The sequence below is a fragment of the Cynocephalus volans genome, chromosome 13 (assembly GCF_027409185.1).
Source record: "Cynocephalus volans isolate mCynVol1 chromosome 13, mCynVol1.pri, whole genome shotgun sequence".
Taxonomy (NCBI): domain Eukaryota; kingdom Metazoa; phylum Chordata; class Mammalia; order Dermoptera; family Cynocephalidae; genus Cynocephalus; species Cynocephalus volans.
In genome coordinates, this window is record NC_084472.1 from 40,479,978 (window position 1) to 40,501,634 (window position 21,657).

At 40.8% G+C, this 21,657-nt stretch overlaps 1 protein-coding gene across 1 annotated transcript in view; it reads left to right on the top strand.

Annotated features, from left to right (window-relative positions):
• SETBP1 (SET binding protein 1) overlaps positions 1–21,657 on the top strand; it is a 364,306-nt gene that overhangs the window by 318,446 nt on the left and 24,203 nt on the right. Inside the window, exon 5 of the mRNA XM_063077190.1 lies at positions 17,499–17,669. Coding sequence (XP_062933260.1) covers positions 17,499–17,669 — 171 coding nt within the window. The remainder of the gene's footprint in view (positions 1–17,498; positions 17,670–21,657) is intronic.

The following is a 21,657-nucleotide window of genomic DNA, read 5'->3' on the forward strand; positions in this document are numbered from 1 at the left end:
ATGGTTACTAGGACCATCTCTACCTCCAAGAACCTGCAACTCCAAACATTTGTGCCTGTAATAAACGCTTAGGGCCTTTATGGGATGGCATCTGGGAAGCCCCTGAGAAGAAGAGGAACATTGCAGGGAGGGGCAATTTTGGGGCCTGGGACCTGGTTTCCCACTGTGACAGAGACAAAGAGGTGGCTCCAAAGACCCCATCTATCAATATGGTGGCCAAATGCTGCCTTGTTGCTTAGTGGACACCACCACCTATCTTTATTTTTTAGAAAAACAAACCATAATCTGATCCCTTCCATTATTGCCAGTGACTTTTATTGATATCACAAGTCTGTGACATCTCTTGGGATTACTCTCAGAAGCAAATCACAGATTGTTCTGCAGGGGTCACTTCATCACATGCCCTACTGGAACCTTCACAGTCATTAGGCAAAATAAGAAAAGAAGGTGCAAAGTCAGGAAAATCACATGAAAGCCCTGATTGCTCCGTGTGTGGGGGGACGAGGACCAGGGCCCAGAGGTCCAGATTGGGATGGCTTCACCAGCAACGTGGTGTGATTTCTGGGACCCTCAGTTTCCTCATCAATAGAATGATGGAATCCACTAAGTGATCCTTACCAGCCCAGATATTCTGTGATTCTGACATCTGGGCTAGACTTTGAGTGGTTTTCCATTACCGTGTTTTACCTCCATAATATTTCAGAAATAAAGACACTCAACTGTCTACAGCCATACCACCCTGAACTCGCCAGATCTCACCGGAAGCTAAGCAGGGTTGGGCTTGGTTAGTACTTGGAAGGGAAATAAAGACACTTACAGTAAAACCTCCTCTGTTTTTCACTTTCTTGAAATAGAATAATAAACAGCTCTACTTCTGCTGTGATTCCTCAAATTGTAAAAATTGCATCCTCTTATTTATAAAATTTATAGAATTGTAAAATATTTTCTATATAGACTGGGAAAAAATACCATCTTGTTTCCATTTCAAATAATGCTGTTAGTGGTGTGGTTGTGTGTATGTTGAGCTATTCTCGCCCAGGCCCTTTACAAACACTGGTGCGGTTCCATTAAACAGGTGTTTGTTGATCATGTGATTTCTTGCTAACCCTTTTATGGGTGGACACTGTGGGAAACACATGAGAAATATAGTACATGGGTTCTTTTCTCAACTTACTCATTATCATATTGGGAAGTCAAGATTACTGTGTATATAATAACAATAATGTTAACAACAGCATGCCTATTAGGAGCCAGGAGGTTTGCTAGGTACTTGATAGATTTAACCTCATTTAAGCTTCACAACAAATTTCTTAAGGTATCTCTTTTTAGTCCCATTTTACAAACAGGGGATATAAAGCTTAAGTTAATTTGTCTGCTCAAAGCAGAGCAGTGATTGAACATATATCTGACTGATTCTATGTGTTTGAAATGGCATCTGCCAAGTATCAAATTGAATGTAAGCAAAGTCGCAGAACTATGGTGCAGGCAGGTGCTCTCTGCAAGGTGAAGGATATGGATGTTCTGAGTAAGGGAGGTGCCTGCTGCTTGAGTTTGGACTGATAGAAATGAGCAGGAGCTAACCTAGGATGGCAGAGAGGAGGCACTGGTCTGGAGGTGAGGAGGAGAGTACAGGCTCCTGATAAGAGATGTTAAAAGGATCACTGGGAGACCACTGCATTGGCACCCCCAATCCACTTTAATAACAGTCAAGTCTTTGATGAGACCAGTGGAGCGAGGGAGTCCCCACCTGCCCCAGCAACTCTCTATGCTGGATGTTCTTGAAGCAAATTCCTGGCTTGAGGAAGGTCTGCCCTCAGATAACTTTGATTATTTAAAAAATGGTGCTTATGAAAACAAACACATTCCACTTATTACATAACCAAGGCTGGAAAAATAATGTTTTGCTGTCAGGTTTATTAGTCAGGAAATATAATAATTTCCAGGTTTGGGAAATACAGTCCGAGATTTTTCTTTTCTTGCACTTGTCAAATAAAAATTGCATATATTTATCCTGTATGACATGTTGTTTCGAAAAATGTATACATTGTGGAATGGCTAAAGCCAGCCAATTAACATATTCATTATCTCACATACTTATCTATTTTTCATGAGAGAATTTTTTTAAACATCTTTTTTAAAGTCTTGTATTTGTTTCATTGGCCCTTCTTGACCATTCTGTTTGCTTCCTGAATCCTGGTCTCAACCTCCTTTCTTTTCCTAGGGAAGCTTAATTCTCAGATTCAGGTCAAACCTGGTGGTTATTTCTTAGCTCTGAGCTCATGAAGATTTTCCATAGTCGTGGCCTAATTGCATATTCAATCAGAATTAGTTTTTTCCAACAGGTTCTGCAACTTCTTAACCCCACATGAGGCCATTACCTGCTTGAACTTAGTTGGGGCTAACTAGACAAAATTAAGAAACAGGTCGTTTGTTGACAAGTCTCCTTCTCCTACAGGTCTGCCTAAAAGATGTGCATAAGAAATGCCTCTCAGTCTTTCTGTCAGTTTTTGGAGTTCGGTGTTAATCGGTATTTCTAGTAGCCATGGGAAAGGAAGGCCATGGAAGGGAAAGCACCTGACAGAAGAGTCTTGGGTTCAAATTCTTGGTAATATTTATTGTGAGACTCTGAGTGTTTCTTAATGTTTCAGCCTCATTCTCCTCATATATAAAATATGGTTATATTATATATTATCTACCTCACAGGGTTGTGGGAGGTTTAGATTAAAAGTGACACCTGCAATCATTTGGTCTTCAACCATGGTCCTGAAATAACCAAAAGGACTTTGTTAAAAAGTAGTTTCCCCTGTAAGGCAGCTCTAAGGATGCCTTTCTGAGTCATTGCTACCATGGGGCACCCACGCCGACATGATAGAAAGACCTAGACCAGTCCAGACCTGACAGTTTCCTAGGCCTTTCCATGTCCAATAACTATGGCACTTTATTTGGTTTATTCTGAAAGAATGAGATGCCTGTGGTCTTCTCAAAAAGAGAAGTGCTTTCCATATTTGGCTCTCAGATCTTTCCTTAGGATGGCCAAGTGATTTCCCTACTGCTTAAGATCAGAGGAAACTCTTCTATCTACCCAAGATGCAGAATCAGAAGGAATTAGAGACAACCATAAAGAAACTCAAGAAAAAAAAAGAGGAAGTGATATTCTCAAAGTCATAGAGCTAAAGATAAGTGAGCCTGGAAATCCCATCTTCTACCTACCTGCCCCCACTCTGCAGCCTTCCTTCATGACCATAAGCCATGCAGTGAACACATGAAGTCACTCCTGTGTGGAGACACTCCCGCCCGGCATGGTCTCTAAATGGATCGCTGGGCCAGTGTGCAAAACATTCCAGACAACATTAGTGTAATGTGGCTCATTCTCTATTGCATTTTCATCCATAAAAGTGGGGTGTTTCTGTGTAGAATTCATCTCAGTGTACAATATTCTTGTTTCTTCAGTGGTCAGAAATTCAATTTGTGTGGCTTGTCTTTAGTTACAGTGATAATCATCACTGCCCTTCCTCAATTATTGTACTAATTCTTCCCCATCTCTATGGTGTTCAGCAATGCTGTTTTACCAAGGTCTGTCAAAGGTCTTGTTCATTGTAGATGCTCCATAGATTTTTTTTTAATGAATGGATAAATTAATAAATACATGAATATTCCCAGCACATATCAATGCAGTGGTATCTATAACTTGCTGGGCTGACTTCAGTTTACAAATTAAACAAGCCACAAAATTTGAATTTAGTAAATCAGTTTAGGTTGGGGTAAGTATGCCAACTAATAACTATCATGACTATTTTTTAACCAGTTATTAGGATGCTATGCTTCAAAGCTGTTTTCACATCCTTCTTCAGAAAATGACACTGGTCCCCCAACGTGGTCTGAAGCCTCTGCCTCCCATCTCTGTTCTCCTGGTTAAGCTATCTGCATGGCTTCTATCTACATATCTGTCCTCATAGACCAATAAAATGTCCACTCTCGGTCATCATTATTCAGTTGTTTTCTCTTCTCTCCTCAAACCTCCCTTTTCCTAGAAGATATTAGGTTTCAAAAACTATGTCAAATGCTTAGCCCATGAAGACAGAAGAAAAATTGAAAATCCCAGTGCAAATATACAAAAATCCACACTTGCAGAACACATATATTAAGGAGGAACTTACCTTCTTGAAAACATAGCATTCTAAAAGCCCTCGCCTCTAGCTTTCCCTAAATATTGAAGTGTCCTAATGAACAAAATAAAAGTTGATCCACAAAAATATCATTTGGACATGGGTTTAGGTATCTTCTGAGCAAGAGCCATAACTTACTTATCAGTGTGTCCCCTGCAGTGCTTAGGAATTTGTCCAATAAAGATTAAGGAAAGAGGGAGAGAGTCAAGTAGGAATTGTGTACAGTAGGGCACACTGCTTAACCATTCCATATTGAAGGTTCAATTTCTACTCTTGATTTAAAAACATCTTATCATCTGTTGGCCACCTTCTCTAAACCCACTGGGAGCAGCTTTTGTTCATTGTAATCCACGTTGTGCACATAAAGGACAAGCCACCTCTTCTCCATGGGCGAGTGTTTGTGTGTCTGCCTGGAAATCCCTCATGATTCTACATTACCCACAGGTACATAGATAGCACCGTTCCCCACCCTATCCCAGACCCCGTCTTCTGTTACATTTTGCCCACCCTCCCTAAAAACTTGCACTCTAGCCACACAAGACCTCCTGCCTTTCCTCAAACACACCATTCTATTTTCTGCTTGATGCCTTTGCACCTGCTTCTCTTTCTTCCTGGAATTTCTTTCATCCCCTTTTAGCCAATACTTTCAAATTGCTTAAGACCCAACTGAAATGTTCCCTCCTCAGTGATGTCCTTCCTGCCCCAACAGGAAAGTCACTCATTCTCTTGGGTAGTCATGGCTTTCATACCTGACCCTGTGGTCCTTATCACAGAATACTAAAATTAGCATTTACATGTTTGCCTCCTGCACTTTGAGGATAGAAATTTATCTTTCTGTCTTTGTAGTCTCATATTTAAGCCTGGAGGATAGATCTTATTATTAATTCCATTATTGATGAGAAAAATGAAGCCCAGAGAGGTTAAAGAGCTTGCCCAGGTTCAGATAACCCAGAGTTTGTAGAGCTGTGATTTGAATACTGGGAATGTGGGCTCAGAGCTCACCCTTTTATCCACTTGGAAATGCTGTTTTTCCATAAAAATTATCTTACTGGTTACCTTGTTACTTTTACTATGGTATCTATATTAACAAATTTTGATTTTTTATCAACCAGATTAATTATTTATGTTTGTATCTGAGTTATACAGTAAATAAATTCCATTTTTAACTATTGTGCTAGAATATATGCTAGTTAAAATCGCCCCCCAAAATCTCTAGCATGGTCGCAGGTGCAATGGAAAGTAGTGTCGGTTGTCTTTTCAGCTCAAGGGAGATTGTTATTTTTATTTAAATTTCTTGTTGCTGCATCTTGTTTCTTCAATTAGATATGTAGCTACCCAAAGACTGGACTGTTTCTTATACTTTAAGGTTCCCCCAAAGGGCCTGGAGTTGCTGTGTTTACAGTAGGCACTGAAACTTTTGCTGAATAAATTAACGCATGAATAAAACTGCTTCTCTATTGTCAGCCTCCAATAATTTATTGAGAATGTAGTATCAAGTTGAATATTTAGGAGTTGACAAACTTCACTTTCTGGGGTCCCAGCTTTCAGAGAGTTGGAAGTTAGTTGGAATGGCAAAGATGGAGCAATTACTTGGCCAGCCAACAACATCTCCTCCAAATTTGGAGCCCTTCAGTCGGGTATCTGGTAGCCTCCATCCTAATTACTTTTTAAATATCCGAAGTTCCCTGGACTTGTTCCTGGCTGGCCTATTCTGAGCATGCTCTCTGTGCCAGCCACTGTACTAAGCATTTTACGGGCATTATCTCATTTAATACTCATGAGAGCCCTCTGAGGTAGGTGGCTTATTAAAGTTTTCTTTAAAAATAAAGAAACAAGCTTTAAGAGGTTAAATCACTTGAACAAGGTCAAATACGTAGTTAAGTGATAGAGCTGGGATTTAAACGAAAGATCATCTGGTGCCAGGGTCACGGCCTCATTCACCAGCTTAAAACTACTTTCTTTGTATGTAGTCTATTTCCCAATTACTGGCTAACACATTTGGATGCTGATTCTTATACAGAATGCTTATGTCTTTACGTTGTTGCTTTGCTTTCCTCCATTCAACTGTTGCCCCCTTTTAAAAATAAAGACTGACTAGAGGTTGGGAAGGAGAGGGCGGAGAGAGGGTAGGGAGAGAGGTTGCTTAACGGATGCAAAATTACAGCTAGATAGGAGAAGTAAGTTCTAGTGGGGTACAGCAGTGCCAGGTATCTACTTGGTTGATTAACAATAACTTATTGTATGTTCTCAAATGGCTAGCAGAGGGTAGGTCAAATGTTCTCATCACAAAGAAATGATACATTTTTGCAATGGTGAATATGCTAATTACCCAGATTTGATCTCAAACATTGTGTACATGTATTGATCTACCATCTGTACTCCACAAGTGAGTACAATCAATACATGTCAGTTTAAAAATAAATAAATTTTAAAAATAAAGTAAGTAAAATAAGATAAAGACTGAAAAATTTCACCATCATTGTTAACTCTGAACTAGCATCTCATACTCACCTCCCTGGTTCCATGACCCTGAATACTTGAGGCTGCGTCTCCTGAAATGTTTATTCCTTTTTTAAACAACATCCTGCCTCCAGTCTTTTAAACTCCCAGTTCTTGGGCTTCCAAATGAAATCCAGAGTTCAGAAGTTCTTGTTTTTTATCCTTATCTCTAGACTAAGCCCTCAGTAACCAGATTGGACTCTCTGTGAATCTCTGAATCAAATTCAGTAGTCTCTTTGCCAGCTCCATCCCCCCACCCCAGTGACAGCTTACCCTCTGATCTCAAGCTCCACCGGGGCACTTCATCTCCATTTTCCACTTCTGGAAATTTCCCCCCACTCTTCTCTGGCTGACTTTATCTTTAATCACGTTATTGGTCTTGCTATAATAGGACGGCATGCTGTCCATGAGCCCTGTGCAGCCTGCAGTGGATGGAACCAGCACGGGCATCATCCTAACCAAACTTATCTGGGACTACTTTGGGACTAGGCAACAGTGAAATCAACTTAGGGTGTGGTTGAAAAAAAAATGCACCTCATCCATTTCTTGAACAGAGGCTTGTGGAATCAACCAAGTAGAAAGAAATGTTGAGAAGCATTTAACCTCATTAGTTTCAGTAGGACTGACTCTCTCCAATCCATCAGAGTTGAGCTACGTTAGTGAAATTCAACTATTTTCAAATCTCATTTACATAATGGATGAGATGTGAAATGAGCCCAATGTGAGGGGAGCCGCCCGGAGGCACTAAAGTTTATCACAATATGTGAGAGTCCTTTTAGATCATTGCATTAAATTTCCACTAACAAGATAACAAATTAATTGTCTGTATTACTGTACTAGCCCAAAGTTTACTGAGAGCAGAACATCAGCCGAGGAAGGCAGCTGGGGTTCCAATGACTGTGGACAGGGTGCAATGCATAGAGTGGGGTGATGAATGCTACCGTGGCTTTCCTGCCCCTTTAAGAAATCCCAGGCACCTCTGTAATCTGATGGTGAACTTCAGCTTTATTAGTGAGGTAAGTGAGGATGAGTAAATCAGCTGTATCAGACAAGCCTCAGGACATCTAGAAATTGATCATTCTGCCGAAATAAGCACTCTGTGTTTATTAGCTGGGAGTTCATCACTATCGCTTCTCCTCATCCAATTCCTAAGAGATTTCAAAGCCATCATCATGGTATTAGCTCGTCTGACTGAACTACTAGAGATAAAGATTAGGAGATCTATCTAATGATGGGTCTGAGTTTCTGTGATTTTTTTCTCTTCTGTTGCAAAGAGGGGAGCTTTTCTAGCACACATTCTGTGTCTATATGTTCATGCCTGCACACAATCAAGTATATCTGTGTTCTATAGGATGAATTCAAATAATGGAATAAAGTAGATGGTTTGAAAAAAGGACACCCAATAAAGTTCTTAAAACAATGCAACTTTCCCATACATAAAGAGATGATTACTTAACAAGGAGAATATTTGCTAAATTGATTTCTCTAGCCAGATATAGTGGGTGGTATTGCACCAAGAAGAATAATTAGATTCCGTAACCATATTTATAATCCCAATATTCATACATGGCCAGACTTCTACAGTTATTTCCATGAGAGATGAGTACATATTGGACTGATCTTTCACAAACCAGTAAATGTGCATTTATATATTCATACACATATTATATACACACATACGCTAAGCTCCTGATATCAAGCTCTTCTCTGTGTGGCTTCTAAATAAGCAGTAATCAAAATGCAAATAAGGTGACCCAGTTAGCATTCAGATCTGTATTACCATGCAGATGTGCTCTGCAACTATGTACTCTAGAGGTAAAAAGGAAGACACTACAAAAGATGCTTATATTAACTCACATTAATTACTAAGCCCTTCACATTAGGGAGAATTTAGGGAAGAATCTTCCAGAGACAATGGTCCTATAGCTTATATCACATCTGCCATTTTTGGCTGGGTCTGTTTTTAAGCTGCCCTGTAAGTGTAGAATAATAAGCATGCACCAGGAGAGCAAGAAAACTGGTTCTGTGAAGTCTCAGAATGTAACCTGCATAGCACCAAGCCAGCATGCTGGCTTGAGACAATCCAGAGTCATGGCTTTGCCACCCTCTACATGTGACATTAGGCAAAGCAACTCGCATTCGCTTTCTGAAGCTCAGATGCCCAAGTAGGACTGGACTACTTTCCTAACTCTAACCTACCTTGATTTTACTTTGCCGAAGCTCCTGTGTGTCCACCAATAGCCTGTAACGTGCTTTATGCACATTACAGTAGCAGATTCTTAACCTAGCTGATCACCGATGATGTAAGGAGCATACTTGGTGCATTGTACTGCTAAATTGGTTTTAATTATACATGCATTCATTCTTCCCTTGTATTACCTTTTGAAAATCCCTTTGTTATATTTTCTGGAGAACAGGTACCACCCTGCTGTCTCTGCATTTTTTAAATCATGGGTGCAATTACATCAGCATTCTGTCTAGTGCTGTCTATCTGCCCTTTGTTCTTCTGTGTTGTGTGTGTTTAGAACTCAACTTAGGCAGGCAAGGATTCTAACCTGAACTGAAAAGTCTCCATGAACCTTAAGCTGCGTAAAAAATTTGTTCTGTGTGTATACTTGTGCTTCCTCCCACCCCCACCCCACCCCCAAGAAGAAGATCTAATGTCCGAGATGCAGAAAGATTAAAAACCCCCTAACTTGGGATGGCTCCCCTGTAATTTTGATAATTAATATATTTCCATTCTGGATGATATCGTTTGGTACTTCTAGAAAATACCTTTCAGTTGGCATGATCTTTCCACTGTAGGACAGGTGAAGCTGACTTCTGCATCACTAGAATTTACTGCATAGAGTAAAATACTCCTTAACATAAATCTCTGTGAGGTTTCAATGAACAGAAATGTTATCTTCTTACCCCATTTCTGCACGTCTGAATTAAGAGAGGCAAGAAATAATCAAACAGTTTAGCGGTTTTTCTGAATCTAGAAAGCGTAGAATCAGAATAGTAGAGCGAGAATAGATTCTGACCAGGAGGAAACCAAAGCAAAATAGGATTCCAAGTCTTGTAGAAGTTCAGCCAGTGAGTGTGGGCAAGAGTTTGCAATAACCCAGTGTCTCACAACTCCAATCTCTTAACTTTCATATTAATAACTTATTTCTCTCTGGCACAATTTAGTAACCATAAGTATTCATTGAATAGTTTCTTTATGTTAGTCTTGTGCTAGGGATATACAAGAAAAGAAAAGAAAATCTCTGCTTCCTTTTTAAGTTTAAAAGGAATTTAAATCTTGTTGGGGACACATTACTTAAACATATGAAATAAGTTTAAAACGAGACCATTTGTACTAAGACAATATAGTGATAAGAAATAATAATGGTTAATGCAATTGAGTGCCTAGTGTAGCTAAGCACCATAAGTGTTTTTACATGTGTATTAGTTTCCTCTTGCTGCTATAACAAATTTCCACAAACTTAGTGGCTTAAACAACACAAATACATTATCTTACACTGTTAGAGGACAGAAGTTCAAAATGTGTCTCACTGAGCTAAAATCAAGGTGTCCACAAAAGTACATTTCTTTCTGGAAACCACAGGTGAGAATGCATTTTCTTATTTTTCAGCTTCTAGAGGCCACTGGACTTCCTTGACACATGCCCCTTCCTCCATCTTCAAAGCAGCAACCTGGCATCTCTCTGACCCCATTTCCATCATCATACCACTTTCTCTCTGACTCTTCAGCCTTTTTACTTCATTTTAATAGACCCCTGTGATTCTATTATGACCATGTGGATGACTAAGGCTACTCCCCCAATGTTAAGGTCAGCTGATTAGCAACATTTATTCTATCTGCAACCTTAATTCTCTTTTGCCATGTTACATATTTGCAGGTTCTAGGAATTAGGATATCGACAGTTTGAGGGGGTGGGGACATTATTTTCTGTCTACCTCAATGTATAAACATCTTTAATCCTCACAACAATCTCATTTAACAGATGAGAAAACTGAGGCACAAAATGTTGGTATAATTTGCCCAAAATTACACTGCTAGTAAAGCAGTAGTCTTACTACAGAGAAAATATTCTTCACCTCTATTCGATACTATACTGAAAAAAGAGTTTTAGGGTAGAGGAACACGTGGCATAAAGTGGTGAAGACAGCTTCCTAGAAGGTTAGGGCATAGAAGGGTAGGTGTGTGCTCTCCTCATCCATCCACCCATTGTTTTGAGTACCTCCCATCTATCAAGCTAAATGCGGAGAACCAAAAGCAAGTGAGACATGGTTTCTGACCTCTAAAATTTTGCAGTTGCCTAGATAATTGACAGAAATGAACAAATAAGTACAGATCAAGAGATAAATCCTATAGCAGAGGAATTTCCAGGATGGTAAGGCAACAGGTGGGGAGGAGGCACTAACTCTGTCTGACAACAAGATGTGGGGTTAGCTTTCCCCAGCTGCCTTTCCAGACCTATTTCCCAGTATTCACTTTTTACAACTCATCCAAAGCACTCTCCTGACAGCTGCACTAAGAAGACCAGTTACTTCTGCTTTTGGTGTGGTCACTTTCCAGCCTAAGCAGACCCTTCCTGCACTTCTAGTAGTTGAATTCTTCCCAACTTTTGAGACTGAGATTTTTGTGCCTATGTCTGTGTTCCTGAGTGGATGGTTGACCCCATTCAGAGAGTGTCCAAGTTCCTGGTGCCTGGCACTTACAGCTTCTGAAGGAATGTTGAATTAATAAATAGATGAGTAGGAGACCACTTCAGGTCTCTCTGAGATCTCATTTTCTTCCTAATTGGTGGAGAACTCAATTAGCTTCCTGTCTTGTTTGGTTTATCCATTTTGTAGGTTTTCTGTCTTATACCATTCTCTACTTCTATACCACGTCTGTAAAGACAGAGATCACAACTTCTGAGTTTTCCTACTCAGTCCTCAAATAATTGTTGATTTCAAAATTATTGATTCAGGGCTCACTGAGTAGTATTCTGCTTTAAGAATGATCTTGCCTGAATTTCATCTCTTAAGGTCCTAGAATGAAGTACAACTCATTTGATGCAAAACAAATGTTGGCAGGGCCACCACCTCTGATTGAGCAGATTGTTTGCTGTCCATGGGCACATGAGGCTGAAATACATCTGTGCTCCCCTCTCCAGGCTGTGAACCCTGGGGATGCATGTGCAGACAGGAAGCCGTGCTTTATTCTGATTTGCACAAAGGTGCCCTCTCTTTGCTAAGCTCTGGGTCTGTTGGGCTGTATCCTCCTGGAAGGGATGTATTTTTTCTAATTCACCTAAAAATGCCATATGAGTAGGAGAGGCTCTGCCTTTTGATGATTACATAAGCACTTTAAGATTCTTCGTGGCCCTTATAAAAATAGCTATCCTGATGCTATGCAAAGATTACTAGAATGTAATTCTTGGAAAACAGGGACTTTAACTGTTTTGACCAGTGCCATGCCTCTTGTATGGTAGATGTTCAATGATATTTGTTGAACTAATGAATAAGGTGATGCAACAAAAATAATTTTTTTATTTATTTTGACATAGAAAAACACTATTTCCAAAATCTTAAGGATATCTGTCACTTGATTCACTTTCTTCTGTACCACGGATTCCCCTTATTGCCAGGAGTGCAATTCATTTACAAATAAGAAAAAGGGGCAATGAAAGAATCTGAATAGACAACCAGTACATAAAAAAGGGAATAATTATCAAGTTTCTAGGAGTAGTTTCCTCTTGTGAAAAATATGTCATTTACTGGTTTACCCAAAAGTCAATGTATTATGGGGAAGGAAAGAACATCAAATTGAGTAAAAAGACACGGATTTCAGCCTGGCTTCACCAACACACATCATATATCAGCTTGGACAAATCACCTGGTCCTTTGCACCTCCACTTCTTTATTTGAGAATCAGGCGTTTCACCATCTGCCTCTTGCCACCTGTAGGAGTGCTGCAAGGGGCAAATAGCATAGTGCATATCAAAGCTCTTTGCAAAACTAAAAGCCACTAACTGCTCAATATAGCATAATTTCTAGTCCATGCCAAACCTTGCACTCTGCAGTGTAAGGGGGGCCATGGAGGTGATTGAAGGGACCAGCCATCCCACTGGTAAGCCTCTCCCACCATGCCAGACAAGGCTTTGTCACCAGGAAACATCTGCATTTGCAAATATTAGAATTTGAATATTAAACTGTTCAAAGTCTATTTTTTTTTTTTTTCGACCAGTAAGGGGATCGTAACCCTTGGCTTGGTGTTGTCTGCACCACGCTCAGCCAATGAGCACACTGGCCAGCCCTATATAGGATCCGAACCCACGGCCTCGGCGATATCAGCACCACACTCTCCCAAGAGAGCCACGGGGCCAGCCCTCAAAGTCTATATTAATCACATACTATCTGCCAGATATACTGCCATCTGCAGTAGATGTTACAAAATGAGTTACACTTGATCCCTCAGTGATGATTCCATTCGTTTCTTTTTTGAAAGAAACAATGCAGAATGAAGACCCAACTGGCAGTCAGAGGATCTAGATCTCACTACCCCTTACCAGCTGTGTGATTTTAAATAAATGATATGATCTCTCTGAATGTCAATTTTCTCACCTAGAAAAGAAGAGTAAATAGTAGCCATCCTACAAGGATTGTTTGTTTGTTCCCCTATCGAGAAAATGAGATAAAGTGGATAACTAGCTTTATAAGCCATAGAACAATATACAAAGTACTCTGAGGTGAGGCTGGTTTTTATTATCGAAGGTTGTATAGCTTATTAATGGGATCCTAGGAAAGTCAGCCACTGTAGACCCTGCCTTTCCTCCATGACCCCTATGACCTTGAGCAACTTGGGGAAGAGGTAATTGAACAACAACTACTACTTAGGAAGAAACAATCAAAATATTGAAACTATTGACTCACCCTTAAGGCAGTAAACAGTGTTTTGGTCTCTGACCTTTTGCATCCTGGGGCAGTCAATAACCTGGCCGCTAGATGCAGCGCCTGCCACTGATTTTGATTTGGGAGTAGTTTAACCTTGAACTAAACTCCAAGTAACCAAGGCAACAGGAAGTCAGCTTCTGCATCAACATAGTAGGAATCCATAAATCAAGTCCCTAATGCAAACACGGTGTGTAGACAGAAGTTTAAGTGGATAAGTGGTCTATGAGAAATTACCTTTGAAAGTGAGTGACTGTCCCTCTCTATAGGCTATAGCACAGTTTCAAAGACTTTTTAAAAATTTATCAATAGAGGTCAACAGGTTATAGCAGAATGTTTTCATATAAGTTTAACTTTTTTTTATTTCCTCTTGGCTCTTTCTTTTAATTATGAACAGATGTTAGATCGACAAAGCTATTAGCATTATTTCCACCTTTAAAAACTCATTGGCCTCCAATTATGCAATCCTCAATGCACTTCGTCTTGTGTTGGGGTTTAGGGATGCTCTGAACACATTTACCAAGAGTGCCCTCCCTCCATACAGTCTGCTTTCTGAGTTGGAGCCAGTGATCCCTTCCCAGATCAAAGCCACCCTTGCCTTGACTCATACCCCCATGTCAGCAGTGGTACTACATCTCAATGGTCCGGTCAGTACAACGCTATATCCGGGTTTCTTTCTGATCAATTTCCACCCTCAAAAATCCCCCTCCCATGGAGAGAGAGAAACCAGGGTCTCGCTCACAAGAAACTTCACAGATGTCCCTTCACTTTTCCTTCACCCACCATGAGCGTCAGGTGCCACATGGAATGAAAGGAAACGAAGTCTCCCAGTGGCCATCTTGCCCAATGCTTTCTTTGGCTTTACCCATTCCAGTCTCCTAAGACTCTGCTCTTAGATTTTGAGGATTATTAAGCGCTCTTAGATTAGCCTTTGTTTAAAGTTTATCTAATATTTTTGCCCATGTATGTTATTTCTGGGATTGTTTTCATTATCCTTCCAAAACCCAAAACTGAGAAAAAGTCAGGGTTTTGTTTTTTTTTTTCCAATTTGTTTTTAAATTTATTCAATGGCAACTAGCAAGCAGTACTAGAAAATCCTAAATTGTCTAGGGTTTTCAAGAGAGCTAAATAGTGACAATCTGAATAACAGAGTGCTTTAAGTGTCACTTCATTACTTTAACAAATTCTGTAACATAAACACTCAAGTGATGAGGTATGCTCACTGGAGGTCTGATGGGATCAACTTTAATGAAGCAGTGTGGCCTGAGACTAATTTGGACTGTGAACATTTGCATGAAAATGGGTACAACTAAAATGACTTGAAGTGAGAGTTAAATATTCAACTCATGTTTATCGTCTTCATTCCCCGAGCGTATCATAATTTGAACAAAAAACTACCGGCACAACCCGTGTCCACAGGTACAAAGATCCTATCAGTGGGTTTTTCAAAGGAGTTGTTATCCAGCAGAACTCTGATGGTTTAGAAGTCCCAAATGTTTTCCATGGAATGTACACCTGTAACCACTTGATGGAGGTACTGCTGCAGTGGTGTGGAATGCCAAAACAGGGAATTTTCATCAGACTAATGACTGATCTCTCCCATTACCAGATTTTTTAACAGCCAGTTGTTAAAGCACATCAATCATTCTACCCAAATGCCCATGCTCTGGTAGCCTTCTGAATCTTTCCCAAACTGTGTTTATTTTCTCAATGGAAAATAAGTTTGTAGTTTAAGATATTAACAGTAAAGAAGGTTAGAAGTAAACACTCCCTCTTTCTTACCAACCTTCCCTGAGCTGTCCTTCCTCAAGATAACCTCTGTTAGCTATCTGGATGTATCTATTTACAAATGGCTCTGTATGCATTTAGATATATGTCTGTGTCTGAACTATGACTAGCACCCCAGCATGTTTTACGAGTGGAACTCACTCTACACGTTTGCTGCGCTTCCTGTTTCCCAGGGTCATCCCGGTGGTTTGCCTCGCAATCTGTCACGGAGGTTGATGTTTGTCTGTCTCCACCTTCAAAATGCTATGAAACATAAAATCCAAAAGAGCATAAATGGTATTGCTATTCATGATGTCTCAAGTAGTTTCAGAGACTGAGAAGGAAGAAGATGGTAGAAAGTAAATGTCAGCATAACTTTCTTCTTCAGGTGGTTACAGGTTCCTCATCCAGGTGCAATGCTAGGGCTTCTCATCCTCAGCACGGAACAGGCTGTCAACAGACTTAGGTCCTGCTCAGGTGTTAGAGTATAGCCAGGTGGACCAAGATGACCCCTGGGTTTAGCATTTGGCTACCTGGAAACTTCCAGTTCTGACATTACAAGTTGTATGAGTTTATTCAATGCTCCTTTAACCTCTTAGAAATGTGTTCTCATCTGTAAAATTGAGAAAATAGTAATATCCACTCCATATGTTTCAGGGGGTTGTCACAAGCCCCAAGTGAAGCTGATCTCACTGTGGTGGTAAGATAATGTTACTTTGGGAGAGGACTGTTTCCCATTGGTTAGGAGGAAAAAAGAGTCAAGAACCACTGTGATAAAGCATAATTTGTTGTTGCTGCTGTCAGTGGCATGTAGCCCGCAGATGAAGAAACTGAATATACAACCATGTTATGTGGAATCAGACACCCTCAGCCTCTGGACTTAAGCTTGGGTGAGTTGGAGAGTCAGTTTTTTGCAGGTGGGAATGTCAGAGGTTCCCAGAAATCCTTGGTCATGTCAGGGAAAAGAAGTGAGCCTTTGCTTGCTGGTAACAATTGGGTCTGAGGAAGCAGCAGGTTATGATAATGACAGTTGTAATAGTAGGAATAATAATAATAATGGTAGACATTTATACAAGTATAGCATGGACTATGTGCTAGACACTGTTCTGAGCACTTTACATTGATTGACACAGCAACCTCTACAAGGTGGTACTGACACCATCCCATTTGTACAGTGAAGGAAATTTAAAGCTTGGAGAGGTTAAACAAATTGCTTTGATCACACAGCTGAAACCGTGGCAGAGCCTGGATTCAAGCTCAGGAAACAAGGTTGCAGAATAGCTTGCAGTTTGTTAGTAAATTTCCAGGCCCTTGTAGAGGCATCTCTCAAGAGTCTACCCAGGCTTTTCAGCATCATAATGATTTGACATATGATGCTTGTTATGACTAGACACGCAAAGACCCCCAGATCAGCTCTCCCTTAGCCTGTTGGCTATTATTACTCCCCACTGCCCACAATGCATCATCTGCCCCTAGCAGACTGGCCTCTTGTCTAGATTGTGTTCATTCTCCACCTGTGACTTAGCATGTGCTCTTCTCAGCTCTGAGAATGCCTTTCCCTCATCCTTGCTGCTCTAGCCTGAGCCCTGCAAAGCCTTTTCTCACTTCTTCCTACACGATCTCTCTACATGCTTAGAACTCACTGAGCACCTAGAGTGAATAATACACTAGCCTGCATGTACTCGTTGCCCAGCTTTTCCTTCCCGTAGTCTTCTCTCCCCAGTTGGATGAGATGAGAAGTGTCTCTAGGGTAGGAGCTGCTTCTCGCCCATCCAGGACTCCCTTCAGGCTGCACACAGCACAGCTCTGTAAAAATGGGCTTGCGGATCCTAGGAAGGCAAAGGATGCCTGATGCCCTATACCGCTTCATTAGGCTTGCGCCTGGCCCCCACTTCTAGGCAGCCAGTCTGGAATGTCAGCACTCCTAACCAAGGCCACAAAACTAAAACCAGTCATGGCTATTTTTTTTTTTTTTTCCTTTTAAATTTTCCTTTAAATTTTTTCCTAAGATGTCATTCGTGTTGTAGCAAAAGGAGGTCAAATCATTGGACCATTTCCTCAGATCACTTTTGGGTTTTACGTGTTGTCTGCCTTCCTGTTCCTTTCAAGTAACTGCAGGCTCTGGGTTATTGTTTTTTAGGGATGCCAAGTCCACACCTAAAAGTGGACCAGACAGCAGCGCTTAGTAAGAATGAGGGCTCGGCATCCACCGTGATGACCAGGAAGAAGCCAGCCACAGTGGACAGTGTTGCAATGCCACCAGCCCCAGTGTTATCTCTCCTTGCTGCATCTGCAGCCACGGCGGACACAGGTGAGCACTTTTCAGAGACTGTGGGTTCACCCCAAGGAAGGTGGGTGTGGAGGACCACTGGAAATGTTCTGCTGAATACAGGTAAGAGTTCTCTGCTGAGCCAACCTCCCAGAGACACCGAGCATATGAGCTGTTTCAGTACTGGGTTTTTCAAGTGAAAGAAGGTCTAAGAAAGGAAGGAGATCACGTGGGAACCTGGAGGGAAGTGTACTCTGAAAAGCTTTCCAGTCTGTTCTAATACTGGTCCGGTGAGTAGCAACTAAATAACAATATTAATTATTCTTTATCAAGCCTTAGTAATTACTAATCTCTGCATCAAGGGCCTTTATATAAGTTATCAAATGTAACTTGTAAAAGAACTCTGTAAAATCAATACTTGTATCCTCTTTTTCAGAAGAGGAAGTTAAGAGTAAAGAAACTTGTCCCAGGAATCTGTGGACAGTTGGGGTTCCAAAAGCCCAGGCTCTCAACCAGTGCATTTCACTACCTCCCTTGCTCATTGGGATTGAAAAACAGTAATTCCTGAATTTCCCTGAGACCTTGTTTTATTCTATGCCATGATTTTACAAATTCTTCAATAGTCCCCAGTGTCCTCAACAACATTCAATAAAATATAAACTCTATTCAGGAATCCTAGGTTCTCTGCAGCCTGGCCCCTTCCACCTCTGCCTTCCTCTGCTGCCCACATTATCTCCCACCAGAACCTATGCCAGCCACCAGAGTGCCAAGTTCATCTCTGCTGATGGGAAGGCAGGCCTTGAATTTGGCTCACCACCTGTGCTTGGGGACAGCCTCACTCAATTTCTATTCACGTTCTATAGATCTTCAAGGCCCAGCCAGTCCCAGCTCCTCCAAAGCCCATAGTGTTTGGTGTCTCTACCATGCACTTACCACTGTCTCATAGAGTACCTTAAAAAATGTCTATTTAACTTCTTCTCCCCCATCACAAAAGTGCATGTACCTCAGAGGCAGAGTGCATGATTGAGATTCTCGCTTCTTTATGGCTGTCTTATGGTCAGCAGGATGATGGTACATTCCATAAACATTAGTTGAATCAATACACTGACTGGTAAATGCGGTAAACATATTGCAATATTTAGAAACGTCTATTATGAAAAGAAGCCCAAGAAGAGACTCAGTACTGATATTCACTCCAAACTCATCTTCTAATTCAGCAGGTTGCTTTGAGCAGAGACCTCAATTTATCTACACACCTACCTCCTTCACGGGCATCACTGGTACTTAGAAAATGAGCCCAGTTGAAATAACAAAAAGAAATGTTTGTAATGACATTTACCAAGTTGAGTTCAGCAAAATATTAGTAGGTATTTTGTGATAAAAGATGTTTTCATAATTGAGTATGGGGATGGCTGCTTTACACCTGCTTCCTTTCCCCAGGGACTTTGAGAGCCTTTGATTGACTAATGTGCAACATGAGGTTCAGGGAGGGAGAGACACAGAATTTCAGTCTCATCTGACCACATAACCCATTTTGGGGGGATTTGCTCTTAACATCTCTTGGAAATGGTGTTCTTGCCAGCCATTTGGGAAATCCTGCTTTGAAAGAATGGATCATCTCTCAAGTATGATCATGAACCTTCACACCTTTCGCATTCCCAGTGTGAAATGAAAAGTTTTTGGTGGAAATGCCAGTCATGAGTATAAGAAGAGGTCAAAGGAGGGACAGTCACAGAGGCATGAAGAAGAAGCTACTCCTGAGACCTGATGGATCAATAGCACCTTTGTGAGAGGGTGTCCAAGCAGAGGGAGAAGAATGGGCAGAGTCCTGGCAGTGGGACCTGGTGCCATGCCTGGAACTCTTTTGCCTGGAGCAAAAGATTTGGGCTGTGGTCCTCACTGACCATCCAGATAATTGCTTATTCAGCCTTGGAGATTAACCACGGGAGACTTCCCTTTATGTTTTCAAAAATTAGCCTGTGTGTTTCTGCCTTTCTTGCCAAGCACAGATATTTTCCAGGGGCAAAAGATATGTGGTCCCCCATTTTCTTCCCCTGCTCTCTTTCCATTCAGTTTGAGAGAACCTATTCTTGGGATCACATGCTTATATGGGCTTGCTGCCTCTGGTTGCATCCAGTAATTAATTTACAAATATGCCAAGTGGATGGTAGAAACAGGTGGGTATTAAACTTTTAAACCTGCCTCTCTGGTAATCAGAGCTGAGCCAGAACTCTCTCTTTTCAGGATGCAGGAATGGCCTGTTCATTTTTGGCAATACTAATGTGAGACCCTCATGAGAATTTCACAAATTTGGTCCATCTCTGGGTCTCAGGCTGCTTAGCAGAACTTTTGGGGGGAAGCAAGCCAGAGATCTACCCCAGGTGCTGGAATCCAGGCCTTCCTGAGATTTTGCTCCCCACAGATAAACAGCTTCCCACAAACCTAGGAGATAAGAACACACAGCCTGGGCTTATGTCCAATGTTAGCTGTTTCACATGTAAAGAAACTAACATCTCCTGAGATTCAGAGGCTTGTCTGAGGTCATACAATTGGATTGGAACCCAAATTTCTTGATTTACTGCCTTATTTCCAGTGGAATCCCACTTCTGCCATAGGCCCGGCAAGAGAAAAGGCAGATTTTTTTCTCCCTAACTATGGACTCCTACTTCTTTTGGAGAACAGTGAGTGAAATTCATAATTTGAAGGGGTGGATAGTTTTAACCAAAACCACACACATAGTAGATGGCTAATAGTTTCTGGGTTTGATTTTATTTAATCTGGTGTCATGCAATACTCATATATATTTCTGATGAGACAACTTGCTGGATCTTCATTTTCTTTAGAGAGCCTTTCTTCATCTTTCACTGTAAACAAGGTAATTTAGAATGACTGCTGGCTGCATACAGAAAGCAACTTATTTTCTAAAAGTTTATCATTTCTACAGAATGGTTCCAGGCAACTGCAGGGGGGGAAACAGGAAAGAAGAGTTAAACTAAGTGACTTATAAAACAAGGGTAATTTAAGAAATCACTTATTGAGGTAAGACGCTGAAATAATTCAATTAATTAGAATTTTTCTCATTTAAAAATAATGATGCTAAAGTATCCAATACAGTTCCTGACACATAGTAGATGCTCAATAAATAATCACTGAGTAAAATTCATGGTTGAGAGGCAGCAGCTGTTCACTTATCCAGTGCTGAACATGGCAGGAGACATCTCAGAAAAACAAACTCTATCTTGGAACGGCTCAGTAATCAGATGGAAGACATTTGACAGGCATGTTGTAGGTTGCTAGTAAATACTTGCCTAATAATAATCAGTCTGTAGTTCTAACAGTACTTTTTTCAAATAGGTGATCTTTTTGTAAAAAAAGGAACATTTCCTACCTTATTTTATGAACATTACAATATGGGAGAAATGAATGTGGGTCGAAAGCTTTAAAAATGTCTTTTCTAGCTGGAGGGGGGATGTTCATGGGTGAACAAGGAACCCAAATTTTTTGTTTAGGACAATTTTTTTAGCTTCTCAGAGTCTGAGAAGCATGCTGATTATGAAGGTATTGATTTGTAGGAGAGAGTAGTAGAGGAGAAACAGAAGAGGGGTCAGCTGAGAACTTATCGGTTTGTAAGCTCTGGGAGGGAGGGATGGCAGTGACGGCCACCAGACTCGAACAGGTCAGCCTTTGCGGTCAAACTGCTCAATAGCTATTGACCAGCTGCAGTCCCCTGGCACAGAAGAGGAGCTCCAATTCAAAGGAGCACTGCTTCGTTATTGCAAGTAATTAGGGCTAATGCAGTAAAAGCTTCAATAAAGTTTGTTCAGAGTGATGCATTGGACTAACTTCTCAGGGAGGTCATGCATTTATACAAAGTTATGATTTCACTCCTGAAACCTGTTTTTCCCACCTTGTGTCTAAGAGGAGACTATACTAATAAGCAGATTCCAAACTGTGGTAAGAACTGAGAACTAAAAATAGATCTACTTTATGACCAGCTATCCCAGTATTGGGTATATACCGAAAGGAAATG